The sequence below is a fragment of the Mus caroli genome, unplaced genomic scaffold (genome assembly GCF_978045245.1).
Source record: "Mus caroli unplaced genomic scaffold, Mus_caroli_1 scaffold_11, whole genome shotgun sequence".
Classification (NCBI taxonomy): domain Eukaryota; kingdom Metazoa; phylum Chordata; class Mammalia; order Rodentia; family Muridae; genus Mus; species Mus caroli.
This window is the reverse complement of record NW_028227266.1, coordinates 56,382,833-56,398,448: the sequence shown is the minus strand read 5'-3', so window position 1 is coordinate 56,398,448 and position 15,616 is coordinate 56,382,833. Positions and strand designations below refer to the sequence as shown.

Below are 15,616 nucleotides of genomic sequence, written 5' to 3'. Positions count from 1 at the left end.
TGATGGGGTCCTATCATGAAAAGATGCAATCCACGAATGCCTGGGGCAGACAGGCTAACAAGTGACAGCCACCACCCCCCTCAGCTCAGGCAGCTCACGTGGCTGGCTGCCGTAGAGAGCCCTGCCTCTGGGACCCTGCGTTTCTAGGTACTGGGTTGGGGTGTTTGGGTTTGTTTTCCTTTGCTTCCTAGAGAGTTCCTTTCAAAAACATCCACCCATGTCTGCACTGAACTAAAGGGAAAGGAATTTGCCCAGACCATCAGGAAAACAGAGCTGGAGGCCCCTGGGGTCACGGGTGGGGTGTGGAGCCTTGTGCCTGTTGGGAGGAGGGTGAGCCCCGCTTAGGTTGCTGGGGCCTGGGTACAGCTAGGGCGGTACAGCGAGATTCAGGGAGACAAAGGGTGAGACCAGCGGGTGAAAGAGCCATGAGAAGGAGACAGACAAAGGGGACAATCAGACAAGACAGAGCTGGAGGACAGGGCGTAGGGAGGGTTTCTAAGTAGCAGTATCAGAAGCCTAAGGTCCTGAAGGACCCCCCCCCCTCATGGCTCTCTCTAGGCCTGTCATTTCCTTGCAATTCACTGGCCAAGGTGTGAGCCTGTTCTATCACCCCATCCAAGGGTCCCCCGCCCCAGTTCAAAAGAAAGAGGCCCCATGGTTTGCCTCCTGCTTGCTTCAGGGCTAGCCCCAGTCACCAAGCAGACACTTGTTGTAGCAACAGTCCCCGAGGACCCAAACTGGGTAACAGAGCTGCTATCTGCACAGATGGGGGAGCCAGGAGACCCAGCCCCTGCAGCTCCCAAGGTTGTCCTGGGCCTAGTTGACAGCCGCTCTGTAAGTCTACCCCCATACCCACTGATTCCTGTGATGGGTCAGCTCCTTCAAGCTGCAGGTGTGTAAGGGTGTGTTGCCAGGCAACCAGTAGAGTCATTCCCAGAGCCTGTCTGAGTAGGAGGTAAGGTGGGGGAGGGCCAGGACACCACTCCTAGTTGATCCTGGTCTCAGGAACCTTTGATGGGGGTCCCGGTTCTAACCCAGGCCACTAGAGCCCACACTCAGAACCCAGAGAAGGAAGAAGGCAGATGAGGGGAAGAAAACAGAGGACGGGGCTTCTGGCAGTCAGCGGACAGCATCAGGGAAGGCCCATGAGTACAATCACAGGCAGCCTCTCTCTGAAAGCAGGGGAATAAGGAGGTGACCAACAGGGAAGGATCCTTGTGATAGGGTTATCAGAGTCACTTTGGGGAGAGCTCTTGTCCCCTCTACAGCCCCCTGAACAGCAGCCCTGGACTCCCTGGCCTGAAGGCAAGGGTCAGTCAGGTCAGCTCCAAACTGCAACCAGCAGAGGCAGGACTCTGAGCCACATCCTGGAGGATAGCTGATGCTGGCTTACAGGGTACAGGCTCTTTCTGGAGAAGGAGGACCCAGAGTGGAGCCTTGAAAGCTGGGTAAAGCCGAGCAAGGCCTGGGGGCAGGGCACAGGGGCAGGAAATTAGATGGCATCTTTCAGAAAGCTCTACAAACCTCTGTGCCCATTCAGGCTCCAGCCCCGTGGTCCTGGCCTGGCCCAATTAGCCTGGCCTGGCTCCTGCAGGGGCCAATTAAACAGGGGCCGGGGTCAGATGCAGGCCAAGGCCCTGTAGCCCCTCAGAGCTTCAGGAAGGTAAGCACAAAAGCTTTCTCTGCTGCTTGGGAAGGAAAAGAACAGAAGACAGAGAAAATGCAATGTGCTTTTGTTTCTTTGCTATAACCTTGGACTGAATAAAGGAGCTACTGTGTCCCTATCCCCGGGAGGGCAACCTTTATAGAGCAGGGGAAACTATTTGCAATAGCACTTTGCATGGATTTGTTGTGGTTCAGAGGCCCAGCTGTCAGTCAAGGGAAATTATTTGATGAACAGAATTTCAGATGAATAGGTCCTCTATTCTAGAACCTGCTATGGCTCCCAACTACTCTCTGTGCTAACACCGAGCTCCTGAGGCTGACACCCTGGACACAACCCACCCTGGATAATTGGGCAGGCCAGGCAAACTGGGCCTGCTCCAGATCCCTGGCCAGGTCCACCTGTGTGCTAGGATGTTCACCTGTGGCTATAATGTCCACCTGTGGCTATAATGTCGATGGGTGTGCTATGATGTCCACCTGTGTGCTATGATGTCCACCTGTGTGGTATGATGTCCACTTGTGTGCTATGATGCCCACCTGTGTAGTATGAAGTCCACCTGTGTGGTATGATCCACTTGTGTGCTATGATGCCCACCTGTGTGCTATGAAGTCCACCTGTGTGGTATGATGTCCACTTGTGTGCTATAATGCCCACCTGTGGCTATGAAGTCCACCTGTGTGCTATGAGGGCCCAGACCTTGCAGCTGTGCTGGCCTCCGACCTGCGATGCAGTTCTTCTCAAACATCATCTAATCAAGTCCCACCTCTGCCTCAGAAACCAGGCTCTGACCCAACAGTTTCCCTGGAGCTTCCTGGGAGAAGGGGCCCCAGGGTGGACCCTTAGAGATGGGGCAAAGTTGAGGAAGGCCTCAGAGCAAAGGATAAAAACAAAAGGCTGGGTGTGACTTCCAGGAAGTCCCGGCCCATGCCCACAGTAGCCCTGCCTCCAGCTTCTTTCCTGGCCTTTGCCTGGCCAGAGACACCTCCCTCATCTCTTGCTTCTTATGTATACTTCCAGCAGTGAGTAGGGTCCTCTGCATGACCAGTGCCCACACTGCTACTGGCAACTCTCTAAGAACAAGGACCTCCCCACCCCAACAGAGCTGGGCTCCAGTTGGGAAGCTGGGACCACTCCAGGTAGTGACAAGTAGAAAGGTGTCCACTGAGGCTACTCCTACACCAAGGTTTTTCTCACCTCCAGCCAAAACCCTGCTGCAGAGCTGGCCTGCCCCAACCCTCCCAGCACCTCCCCTTGGGTCGTGGATTGCTGGGTTGCTGTCCACCCACTCTAGAGCATCACCTAGTGCTTGGACTTCAACGTACCAGCCAATGGGCTCTTCAGGGTCCCTTGCCTGCCCTCTGGTGGTAGTAAGGTTAAGAAGTGACTAGCACTTCTGGGGCCACTGGTTCTATGGTAATCCTCCCACCCATGGTCATTAGGAAGGAAGCTCTTTTTTTCCTTTGCCCTTAATTGGGTGGACAAAGGATCGAGGTGGCACTGCATATTCCTGTGAATACTGTGGCTGCCTGAACTTCAACCCCTGGGACGTCATTCCCTTCTTTCAGTAAATCACAGACCGTCTGTCCCCCATGCCGGTTCCTTGGAGTGGACTCCCAGTTCCTTGTAACTCAGGAACTGGGCGAGGCCAGCACCAATTTATACAAGCTGAAAGTTGACGTTTTATTTTAAAGAAGTGGGATTCGTTCCTTTTTAAGATACTAAAAATACAAAGTTAACAAGAAAGGTCTCTGGCATCCTGAGGGACCCACAGAAACGCTATGCATAGAAAGGTGACAAGGGTGACAGGAGAGGTGGTGGCTAGGGAAGTCTGTCAGGCCCCTGAGAAGCTGTTGGGGTGTGTAGGCGTGGTTGCTAGTAGATAGCACTGCCATCCCGGTATGGGTCAGGGTAGCTGCTGGTCAGAGCAGGTGAAGCTTCAACTGTGTCCTCAGTAGGAATGACTTGGAGGCTGGGCTAGGGCAGCCAGGTTGTTACCATGGCTCCTTCTTTCCCTGGTTAGTTGGGCTTCTCCCTGGGAAAACAGTGGACTTAGGAGAGAGGAGGAGTTCCCCTCATTTTCCCTCTTCCTAAGGGCCTCCAAGGCCAGTGGCCAGTTTGCTTGGGGTTGGGAGGGGCATGACACGGGACACACACTTCCCCCTCCATGAGAGGGAAGGGTTTTCAGCTGTCCTGATGGTCCACCAGGAAGGAAGGAAGGAAGGAAGGAAGGAAGGAAGGAAGGCAGGCTGAGAGGAGGACCTAGCTATAGGAATGTAGAGAGCCAGGAGGCAGGGCCTGGAGGAGAAGCTGGCTGTGTAGAGAGTAGAGGTAGCTGGGATCTGAGAGCCATGGTGGGTAGGTGGAGAGAATTGGGGCAGGGTAGCACTTCAGGTCCTCCACCTAGACCTGGCTGCCTGGGTTCCACAGAACACTTTCTTTATAAACATCCAGGGTACCTGTACCCCTTAGGAATGAAACAAAAGACCAACCAGACCTCAGCAAAGAGTGGAATGGCCTTCCTCCAGACCTGTTACAATCAAGGAAACTAGACAAGAACCTGGCCATCCTTAGGTGTGGGCTTGGGTTTAGGGATAGGGCAGAGCTGGTCTCTACAAAGGCAGCTGGCACTTCTAGGTTTGTGGAGTATGCTAGTTGGGTAGAAGAATTTTCTCTGCAAAGATGTGGGAACATGAGGGAGAAGAGTAACTAACTCTGCTCTCTAAAGCTCATCTCTTCCTTCCCGCCAGTTCTGTGTGCGTGAGGGTCAGCTTCAAGTGATCCCGCTGTGGGGGGAGTTAAGATAGCTTCATTATGGGTCTTGTTCCAAGCTCACCCTCATGCCTCAGGCCCGTAATCTGCCCTAGAGCTAACAAAGGACCCAGCTGAGGTTTAAGAATTGCTGTGTGATGGCGCCCCCATCGTAGCCAGCCCAGGTCTGGAAAGAACAGCTGGATCACCTGGAGAAAGGACGTGTGTGCTGGGGGGGGGGGGGGGGAGTGGGAGTGCCTAGATGTTGAAACACTACACAGTTCTCTTTACCACACAGGCTGCCAGGCATCTCAGGAAGCCTTGGCCGCCTCTTGGGACAGACTAAAAGCAAGAGTATTGGCGGGAGGCGGCTGCCCTCTGGCGGCAGCAAAGACAAACCACACACCAGCATCTCGTGCCCACCAGCACTGGCCGTGGGGCTTAGAGCCAGAGGCTAAGCTAGCCCGCTGCTCCAGATCCCTGCTCTCAACACTGTCACCACTTTCCACAGCCCCAGCATTGTTCAGGAGCCCTGTGGCTTTGGCTCGGTCACCCGGCTTTTGCCACTTGCGAGGTTCCTCAGCACCCACCACCAATTTCTCCCCATTTCTCAAATCTGAACATGCGCGCTCTCCCTGAGACACATATCCTAGAAAACTGCCTTCCCAGTGCTCCCTCAGTCTGCTGGGTCCACACCCATTGTCTTCAACTTGTTTCTATGGAACTGCCTCCTACTTCAGGCGAGGGTCCTGCCGCCTCCGCCAGGCAAGGGTCCCACGGCCTCCGCCAGAGGGTGCCACCGCCTCTCATGCAGCACTACTCTTGGTCCCTATACCCCTCTGTTCCTACGTATTTTAGCAGCCAGCGAGCCCTTACTATACCCCTCCAGCGTGGGCCCTTTGGTGCCCAGCAGCAGAGACCAGGCTCCTGAGCCCACGTCTCTGGCTTGCCCTGCTTCTCTCCCTTGCTCTCCCCTCCCCACAATTTCTCCTCTGCCTCCTCCTTCCAGGTACAGCCTGCCCATATTCCAAAAACAGCTTAGGTCCTCACCGCCCCCAGAAAGCTTTCTCAGGTTTCCTAGCTCGGGGACGGGCCTCCTGGAAGCCCCTTCTGCCACAGACACGGGAAGGGTCTGCCACCCCATCAGCGTAGAGTGAACCACCGAAGGCAAGGACTGTCTAGCTTGGCTCTCTTTGAGGACCTGAGTGGCCCAGAACTGTACAAAGTGGCACTCAGCAAGCCTTGAGCACCCTGGGGGATATCGTGCTTCTTTGGGCACAGGCTTTGTGACAGTCTCTGGGCACGCTGCTCGCAGCCTCAGTTTCTTCATCTGCATAGTGCTGATACAAGGGCTATCCTGACTACATAGTTGGCGGTGTGTTTAGAAGATCCTCACTGGGTAATATGCTTTATACTTTACCATAGCACTGACCAGGGTCTAAGCAATCTCCCTAGGGCACTTGTCAGAAAATCCCCACCATCCTCCCACTGTGACTCATCCTATAAGAAGGATTTCGGGGTCCACTGCCCAGGGCAATTCTTTTTTTTTTTTTTATTACACTGTAGCTGTCTTCAGACACTCCAGAAGAGGGAGTCAGATCTCATTACAGATGGTTGTGAGCCACCATGTGGTTGCTGGGATTTGAACTCAGAACCTTAGGAAGATCAGTTGGTGCTCTTAACTGCTGAGCCATCTCACCAGCGCCGGCAATTCTTGAATATGTTTTTAAAGAACCTTAAAGTGATTCTAAGAAGGGAGTTACTATCTCCAGGCACCCTAGTGCTCGTCAGGGCTAACCTTCCTACTGTCCTCAGATGGCGCTAGTCCTTAGGGGCTGACTTCTCATCCCGAAGATGAGGACACTGGAGTTTTGTGCTGTGATTGCAGTAAAATCCACTCCTGGGCAGCTGGGAAAAGCAGAGCCTGGCACTCTGACTTGTCTCACTCTGACAGGCTCTAAAGGTTCTAGGAGGGAGTGTTAGTGGGTAAGGAACCTTGGAGTCAGGCACAGTGGCATTTGAGTCGGGATGTCTAAGGGCATACCTGTCCCTCCCCCAGAAGGTAACGGGAGAGCGAGACTGCAAGGAAAATCCAGAGCATAGGGTTCTCAAGGCTAGGACATGACGCACAGCGTGGCCCTGAGGGCAGCCCGGCTGCAGGCTGTGGCCAGAGGTCAGGGCTGCCAGCTTGAACCTTGTGGTCGGTCTCCCAGCCCAGCTGTGCTGACAAGGTCCCCACTTGGCCATGCAAATGGAGGCATTTGAAGTTCCCACAGAAACAGACTCTGGCCAGAGTAAAGAAGATGAGGCAGGAGCCCACACAGTCTCCAGGTGGAAGCCTCTCTTCCAGGGTGAATAGGCAGGGCTGGGCTAAGAGGCTGGGGAGGAAGACAGGGCTACTCTTCAAGGGATGGAGTCCCTAGGACCCATTGATCCTCCTCCAGAGGACCTGATGGCTGTGGCAGGGGGCCACCTCACCAGAAGCCAACATCTCCCTCTGTCCTTCCCTTCTTTGTTATGATCTCTGTTTTCTTCCTCTGTAGGGAGGGTACAAATAACAGATCAGAGCTTAGTCCCTTCACAGCCCAGAACTGCAGAGATGATGAACAGTAGGGTCTTAGAAAGGAAAATCCCCTACTAACGGCCATCCAAGGGGCTGGCAACCTCTTGTCCAAAATGTCTTCTAGGTGCACATACACATCCCATCCCAGTTAAGGTCAGGATGGTGTTGACTCCCCACATGATCTCTTCATTTCACAATAGTCTGGCCTACTCTCTGTACAAGGACAATTAATTCTAGGACATTCCTTACAGACAGACCAGACACCAGAGAAGCAGTAGTGTAAGACAATAGACTGTGCTGCATGGATCATCCTTGAATATGATTTCCTGAACCTGTATCTGTGCACATGGGACTGTGTATGTATGGAGGCGATAACCATATAAGCTAATAACCCCATTTGGGGCCACTCTAATCAGAGCAGCATAAGATACTGAAGCATCGAGGAAAGGACAGAAGATGAATATCCTCTGTTGAGATATCAAAGACTTCCTTCAGCCAAGCTCTGAGCCCTAGATCCAGCCAGGCATCAGATGAGTCATAAAGTGAAGGCCACCCAGCAGAGGGGGAGCCAGCAAGCCCAGGGTAGTAAGAAAGAAAAGAAAAGAATTTAAGTGGAACAACCCGTTGAAACAGAAGTAAGACCAACTCTCTGACACCTGCACAGCCCAACCTGAGCTCACAGCAACACCTAGGCCTCCAGGTGGTCCCAAGTTCCACACATGTCCCTGACACCAAAGTGTGTGTGTGTGTGTGTGTGTGGTGGTGTGGTGTGTGTGTGTGTGTGTGTGTGTGTGTGTGTGTGTGTTTGTGTGTGTGTGGTCCCAAGTTCAGGGTCCCAGTTAGCACTCTGTCTGAAGATACCAGATGGGCATAGATCTGGGGAAGCAAGAACAGATGCTAAGGAGATAGAGCCAATACTGGCACCAGTCAGAGGGACTATAGCCAGAAGGCTAGACAGCAGTGGCAGATGACTGGTGGTGTCCGATGAGTTCCTGCTGGCTGGGGACTCCCCTCCCCTAGAAAGCCGTGGCACACCATGCAGCAGGTGGGAGACTATAGCTGGGATATAGCTGGATTCCTCCCCCAAGCAGCTGGAGACCAGGGGAGAGTTGGATGTAGAGTTGTGTTTTCTGGGTCCTGGGAGCCAGGCTGGTCCTGGGAGGCCCACCCACAGGAGCAAGGCGTCCCACAACCCAGAAGTCCACAGGCAGCTCAGAGGGCTCACTTGCCTCCCATCTCTTCCCTCCCAAACCCTGCTCTGAGCCATTCTCTTCCAGAACCTTGCTTGCCTGTATCTCAGATCTCAGTCTCTCTCTCTCTCTCTCTCTCTCTCTCTCTCTCTCTCTCTCTCTCTCTCTCTCTCTCTGTGTGTGTGTGTGTGTGTGTGTGTGTGTGTGTGTGTGATCTTAAGATACTGCATGGCATGCTTGGAACTTGTGCTGAATAGTACAGAATCTGGTTGGCAAACAAATTCAGGGCTGAAGCTAAGGCTCAGGAGTTAAAGTACTTGCCTTGCAAATGTAGGCTCTTGAGTTTGAGGCCAAGCACACATGTAAACGCTAGGTACAGTGACGGAGTGTTTGTAGTGCTAGCATGAAAAAGGGAAAACAGAAAAAAAAAAAAACCCTAAGGACTCACTGACCAAGCAATCTAGCCTAACTGATGATCTCTGGGCCGAAGAAAACTTGCACTGCTTCAAGGACTGGATCTCATTCCTGAGGTTGACATTCAAGGCTGAGCATCCACATGCATCCACACAGGCACCCCACACACACACACGAAATGCATATGAATTCTGCTCAGTTGCCCTGTACGTATATAGGCAGACTGTGGTTTGTTTTTTCAAAAAAAAAAAAAAAAAAAAAAAAAAGAGAGAGAGAGAGAGAGAGAGCGAGAAAGAGAATAAAAAAGGAAAAAAGAAAACAAAGAACCAAACAGACTCAAAGCCCTTTCAGACCCTGACTTCACTACCCATTACTCCTAACACTGAGTAGGTTGCTTGCCCCCTCTGGGGCTTTTTCTCAGTTTCTTCTGTAACGTGGTTATCCCATAGGCTTGCTGGGGGTTGAATGCAGATCAGCACCTAAAGCACTTAGCAGGAGGCCTGGGATGTGGGGGAAGCCCAGGGATCATTAAGACTATGGTTATTGCCCTTCCAGACCTAAGTTGGCTTCCTGCCCCCACGCGCTGCATCTCCTCCATCTTCTATCTGGATCCTGATCTTGGCCTTGAGATCTTACCTGAGTCTTCAGTGTCTTCTTGGTGTCTCTTCTTGGATGCTGGGCTATTTGGGAAGCTGATGGCAGTCCAGCCCCCAAGTGGCTCTGGTGGGCAGTCTAAGAGACTCCTTCTGTGGAGGAGTTGAGTTAGAAAAGGGAGCAGGAGAAGAGAGAAGGTGAAGAAGTAGATAGGATTTACTCAGGGTCTAGAAACATGGCTCCATCCTTTTGAGACTGTTGCCTACAGGTTTCTTAACCTGATACTTGAACCCTGTGTTCCCCTGGTGTTACATGAATCAGTGTGGTTCCTGAGGAGACACATTCGTGTGGCCCTCCTAATACTCCCAGGAGAGATGAGGACCGTGCCCAACAACTCTGGGTAATTGCTAGGGTTTGGGGGGGGGTACAACCTGAGGGTGACCTTAAGAGTGACTCACTATGGGTGCGGATGTAGAGTGGGATCCTGGGGGTTGGGCATGGAGTTCAGCTGAGGCTTCTGGGCTTCTAGGAGATGAACAATTACCGGAGGGCCATGCAGAAGATGGCAGAGGACATCCTGGCACTGAAGAAGCAGGCCAACATCCTGGAGGAGGAGAATGGCATGCTGAGGAGCCACCTGAGCCAGCAGAGCATAGAAGAGCAGAGCAGGGCTGAGGAGGAGAACCTGGGTGAGCCCCTGGACACATGCTGGGGCCCAGGCTCTGGATTGAGCACAGCCAAGGGCTCTCACTGCTTACTGTCAGGAGCTAGGGAGCGTTCTCCAGATATTGTGTGTCCCATCTCCGGAGTCCCCTACCCCTCCCACTCCTCCCCACTGTAGACACACTTGTCCAACCTGCTTAGCTATAATGTCTTAGGAGGGGAAACAGAAAATCCTGGGCCAAGCCCCAGAGCTGGGGTGCGCTTGCCTCCACCTATTCTTGAGCCAGCTTCTTCCCACCCCAGCAGTGTCCATGAAGCAGAAGTTACTGCTGAATGAACTGGATATGAAGAGGCTGCGAGACAGGGTGCAGCACCTGCAAAATGAGCTGATTCGGGTGAGCTAGGGTTGGCTGGACAGAGGGACAGCTCCTCCTCCGGGCACAGTCCTGGGAAGTATCTGGAGCAGAGAGAAAGTCCACAGTGGGGAGGGAAGCCGGCCAGTTCAGGCTTCAACAGAATCCCACGTGTGCCCTCGTGGCTGGAGTAACTCTCATGGATCCCTCGTGTGCCCTCGTGGCTGGGGAAACTCATGTACCCATTGGCCTCCACCCTGCAGAAGAATGACCGAGAGAAGGAGCTGCTGCTTCTGTACCAGGCTCAGCAGCCACAGGCTGCACAGCTGAGGCGCTACCAGGACAAGCTGCAGAAGATGAAGGCCCTGGAGGACACTGTACGGCACCAGGAGAAGGCAGGTGCTGGGGCCAGCTGTGGAGGAGGGGCAGCAGCCTAGAAGTTGTGAGGTCTCAAGCCAGCCCAGCCTTGTCACTTTGTCACCTTGTCACCAGGTGATCGAGAAGATGGAGCAGATCTTGGAAGAAAGGCTCTGTGAGAGGAAGGAACCAATACCATCAAACAGGCCACAGGGGAAGCCTATCATGGGTGGGTTTGCTCCCCAAGGTAGATCAGAATAAATGACCTTCCAGCTTTTGCCCTGCCCCCCCCCACACCCAGTTTCACAAGAACCTTCAGAGAAGAGTCAGTTCTCTGTTATGTCTGTGAGCTGGAGAGAGACACCCTGAGAAGTATTACTCTCACCTCTCTCAAGTACTGAGAGCTTCCATAGTGATCTGAGCCCTCTTCTGTCAGGAAGCCCCTTAGTACACAAGGACAGTGTGTGAGCCAGGCAGAAAGAGACCAGACCTCTAAGGTTGAGGCCCTATGAACTACAGGGGCAGAGAGAGACATCCCCGGAGGGATGGCCTCCAAGGCTGCAATCCCCAAGTCCTTGGCTTCCCCAGCTCTTAGCATCTATCCTATTCTGCCTTCCCTAAGCAAACAGACAAGACCACTCTGATAGTATCAGTTTATTTTCCCCATCGGTGTAAACCACAGCCATCCACAGCTGTCAATCAAAAATGTCTCTGATAAGCACGAAAGAATAAAATAACACCTTATCAAGTGGATCATCTCCCGCGCCATGTGAGAACGATCTCCAAGTATCTCTGTAGTTCTGGCCCTGGGCCCAGTCTTCGTGGATGGTTAGGCACTCAGGGGCTGGAAGACATTAGAAAACAATGAAATTCTCAGGGAATCTTATTCACCTGGAGTCTGGGTGAGTCTGCAAAGGGCAACCAGGCCGAAGGACCAGACAGTGACCAGAGAGACAAATACAAGGAGAGTCGAGCAGGGAGGGACATGGGGAAAACGTAGGAATCTAAACAGCCTGGGAGGACAGCCCAAGGGATATGGACCTGATTCTCCTGGCAAAGGAGAGCCATTGATACTGAGGCTAATAGGCACATAAAAGCAGGAGAGCCCATCTCGCAAGCACCTGTCCCGGTGTTCACAGCCTTCCCTGTGTTCACAGCCTCGGGCATTCCTCTGGGCCCCGTGGGAGAGACCCTGGCTGTTGATCTTTACTCCATGCTGCTAGCAGAAAACACGAGGCTGCGGACAGAGCTGGAAAAGAACCGCCAGCAGTCAGCCCCCATCATTCTGCAGCAGCAGGCCCTACCGGTAAGAGCTGCCACACAGGCCTGGCTTGAGCCTGCCGGCACTGGTCAGCAGATAGCCCACAGTCATCCCTCGCATGAAGCAAGTTGAAGACTCGGCCCAGAATCTGGGCTTCCCAGCACCCAACAGCACTGGAAACATTCGTACTAGGGCCTTGCTCTTGCACTCCTAAGACAACTATCTCACCATTGTCTGCCATCCTGGGAGAGAGCAAGGCCCTGGATCACCCTTGACCCCTGAACCCTGACTTCACCTGCCACCTGACTTGCTCCCATCTGGACACCCTCCCACCATGGGGCCTCTCAGGACCTTCTGGGATTGGTGCAGCCTTGGAGAGCCCTTTTCCCCATCCCAGGTGGATCCCAGGGAGTTGGGAGCAGGTGGAGACTTGGCAGAAAGGCTACAAGACACAAATGGCCCGGGCCACTCCAAGTCCACAGAGACCCTGCCAGCACAGGTGGGTGTCCCAGGAGGCTACTCCACTGCCCAGGCTGCTCCAGGTGCCCCTGCTGTACACAAACCCAAAATCAATATTTGGAGCGATGGTGGCATGAGGACACAGGTGAGTGTGCTTCCTCATCCCAGGACGCGAGTTCTGCTTGCGTTATCCCAGTGCATGGGCAGCCAGACAAAGCGTGAGAGATGGGTATCCTCTGCTCTGATGAGCCTTTATGCTACAAAAGACCTCCAGTTTAACCACATTCCATGTATTAATGCATTTACATAAGCAGTTGATATGTTAAAGCATTAGGTATGAGTCGGGGGTGCAGCTCAGTTGATAGAATGCTTGCCTAGCATATGTGGAGCCCTGTGTTCGATCCCCAGCACTGTATAAATCTACACCTGCTTGTAACCCCAGCACTCAGGAGAATGGGGGAAGGAGGAGCAGAAGTAAAGTCATTCTCACAGTGTAGTGAGTTCAAGGCCAGCCTGGAATATATGTTCTCCCACCTTAAAAAAAAAATGGTTTAGGTTAGACTCTCCAGTACTGAATGGGAAGCCACGTGGGAGATTAAGTGCACGTGAAGCCTTGTGACAGTCTTAAGGAAGAGGCTCTGGCCTAGGAGTGAGGCTCTGTATCCACAGCTGAATTTGAAACCCACACCTGGCTGGCTTTTCTTGCAGTAGATTTGTGTTTCCATGGCTCTTGGCCTCTGCTCCCAGCTAGGACCTTACAGTAGTGTATGCTCCCACAGGACTTCCTTGGTGGTACTTCAGACAAGTTTAACCTCCTGGCCAAGCTAGAACAAGCTCAGAGTCGGATCTTGTCCCTGGAAAACCAGGTAAGTGAGGTGCTGGGGTTGATCAGGCTGGACCAGGCTCACTGTTCAGCCTACGGCCAGGGGCAAGGCTTAGTATACAAGCAGAGTCAAGGCTCAGTGTCTGACAGAATTAGGCTCAGTATGTGAGGGTCAGTCTTAAGTCTGTGACCAGAGTCAAGGCCCAGTGTAGACTCAGATCAGACTGGACTCCATACCAAGTGCAGAGAAGATCTGACTGTGTCTTGGGCTGCGCATTTGGCGCCTCACCTTTGTTACTACCAGAGCTTGCTTGCCTCTTCCCAGAGGATCGCCCCAAATTCTGATTGTCCTGGCTTGAGGGAGGGGAAACCATACTGACTGCTGGCTTTCCAATGGCTTCTCTCCATGTCTGAAGCTGGAGGAGTCAGCTCGTCACTGGGCACGAGAGAAGCAAAACCTGGCCATTCGTCTTCAAGAGCAACAACACGGCTTTGGACAGCCACCAAACTCCATCATCATAGACCAGCCTGTGAGTGACCCTGACAGAGTAGTTCCTGGAAATCTAGGTGGTGGATTAGAAGCCATCCCACCCCATATCTTGGGGCCCTGAGAAAATCACATGTGGGGTGGGGGGTTAGATCGTAAGCTAAGTAAGTGTCAGAAGTCTTGAGCTGAGGTTGCACTGTCAGCAAACTGGATATTCAAGTGACCTCCATTCCTCCACCCATCCAAAGGGGCAGGAGTGTCTGCCCATGTGTCCCTTTTCCCATTGGTTGTTGTGAACCTCTAGGAGATCAGTGTGGGTGAGAAATGACCTATACTAGCATTTCTGGAATGTTCTTGCTCTACTTTGGTTTCACAGAATACCTTGTACCTCATCCCACCCGTTTCTCTGTTTAGCTGCTTTTTTTTTTTCTTTTTCTTTTTTTCCAGCTTTTCAAAGCAGGGTTTCTCTGTGTAACAGCCCTGGATGCCCCTAGAACTCACTTTGTAGATCAAGCTGACCTCAACTGACCTCAAACTCACAGAGATTTTGCCTGCCTCTGCCTCCCAAGTGCTGAGATTAACGGCATGTTTAGCTGCCTCCTTAGGTTATGTCAACACTAGGGATAGATTCACATTGCCTTCTTTCCAGGAACAAATAGTTAACCACAGATAAGCCAGTGCTCCCTACCCGAGGGTCAGCCCTGGGACTTCACACCCTACAAAAAGATCCTGATTTTCCTACCCTCCGCAATCAGCACTTGGCTTGCAGCCAAGGCTCTACCACCCCTAGACAGAACCCGAAGGATGAGGGGCTTCTGGGGAGCATAGCTTACCTATGTAAGCTTATCTAGCACTAGGGACCCAGAGATATGAGGGGTCACCTTCGGTGATGAAATGGGCTCCAATGTTAGTCAGAAATCACAGCCTACTGGGCTTTGAAGACTCAGGAGCCTGACTTGCCAGATAAGATGCCCTTGGAGTGGGGATGTACTCATCTGCTCTACTTGCATGTCATAGAATGCTGGAGCATCCAAGAATCCCCAGCAGCCCTCCAAACTGGAACCCTCCCTGCCCAGCTCAGACAAGAAGCTCAACAGACCCTCAGACTCCCAGATTGAGATCTCTAACAACCAGAAGACCTGAGACTGGAGCAGATCTCCTTCACCATGTGCTGGGGACTCACTTGCCCCCAAAGATGCCTTTAATAAAAGCTGTCAGTCAATAAGCGTTTGTCTTTCTTTTTTTTTAAGATTTATTTATTTATTATATGTAAGTACACTGTAGCTGTCTGCAGATGCACCAGAAGAGGGTGTTAGATCCCATTATGGATGGTTGTGAGCCACCATGTGGTTGCTGGGATTTGAACTCAGGACCTTCAGAAGAGCAGTCAGTGCTCTTAACCACTGAGCCATCTCTCCAGCCCAAGTTTGTCTTTCTTGTGGAATAAACAATTGCTCTTCTCACATCCAACTTGGGTCCTGGGTTCTCTGAGGTGGCCTGGTACCTGCTGCCTGAGCTGGAAAGCTGGGATGATCCCTGGAGAGTTCTGAGGAGAGGGACCATGGAGACTAGAAATAAGGTGCCTGAAGCCAAGCTCTGTGCAAGACAAGAGAGAGGCCATGTTTCCACTCAGCCCTCCTACACCTTTTCATGTCTGAAATCCTTTTCCACAGGCTTAGGTCTTCAGAGTTACCCAGGAACAGAAAGGCTTGCAGCTTTTCTATGACACCATTCGAATATCCTATCATGGCTGGCAGAACAGGTGATATGTGTATAAATGTAGCCAGAGTCAGGAAGTCGTGAGGGCTGGAACCCCAGCTGGCCTGGGTTCTGGGGCATGAGAGTTCTGGGTGACTCTAATGAACTGGAAATCTCTCTGAACTCCAGATTCTTCATCTACCCCATGCAGAGCTGTCTGTCTGAGCAAGGAGGCCCTTTTCAGTACTGACAGTTCTGAGTCATCTTTGAGAGGAGATACAGCATAAAGGAGAGGGGAGAGGGAAGGAAAGGGGAGAGGGAAGGAAAGGGGAGAGGGGAG

At 52.5% G+C, this 15,616-nt stretch overlaps 1 protein-coding gene across 6 annotated transcripts in view; it reads left to right on the top strand.

The window, feature by feature from the left end:
• The window catches only part of Ccdc33 (coiled-coil domain containing 33), a 91,913-nt gene extending 77,130 nt beyond the window's left edge, over window positions 1-14,783 (top strand). For 2 of the 6 annotated variants that reach the window (XM_085844664.1, XM_029481081.2), the window contains 9 exons: window positions 9,705-9,864; window positions 10,142-10,233; window positions 10,455-10,586; window positions 10,684-10,777; window positions 11,706-11,854; window positions 12,207-12,413; window positions 13,048-13,134; window positions 13,508-13,621; window positions 14,596-14,783. In XM_085844664.1, the coding sequence (XP_085700790.1) occupies window positions 9,705-9,864; window positions 10,142-10,233; window positions 10,455-10,586; window positions 10,684-10,777; window positions 11,706-11,854; window positions 12,207-12,413; window positions 13,048-13,134; window positions 13,508-13,621; window positions 14,596-14,721 (1,161 nt within the window). In that variant the 3' untranslated portion in view covers window positions 14,722-14,783. The remainder of the gene's footprint in view (window positions 1-9,704; window positions 9,865-10,141; window positions 10,234-10,454; window positions 10,587-10,683; window positions 10,778-11,705; window positions 11,855-12,206; window positions 12,414-13,047; window positions 13,135-13,507; window positions 13,622-14,595) is intronic. The other 4 variants (XM_085844665.1, XM_021172511.3, XM_021172514.2 and 1 more) reach the window with 4 other exon arrangements.
• Window positions 14,784-15,616: the final 833 nt, after the last annotated feature.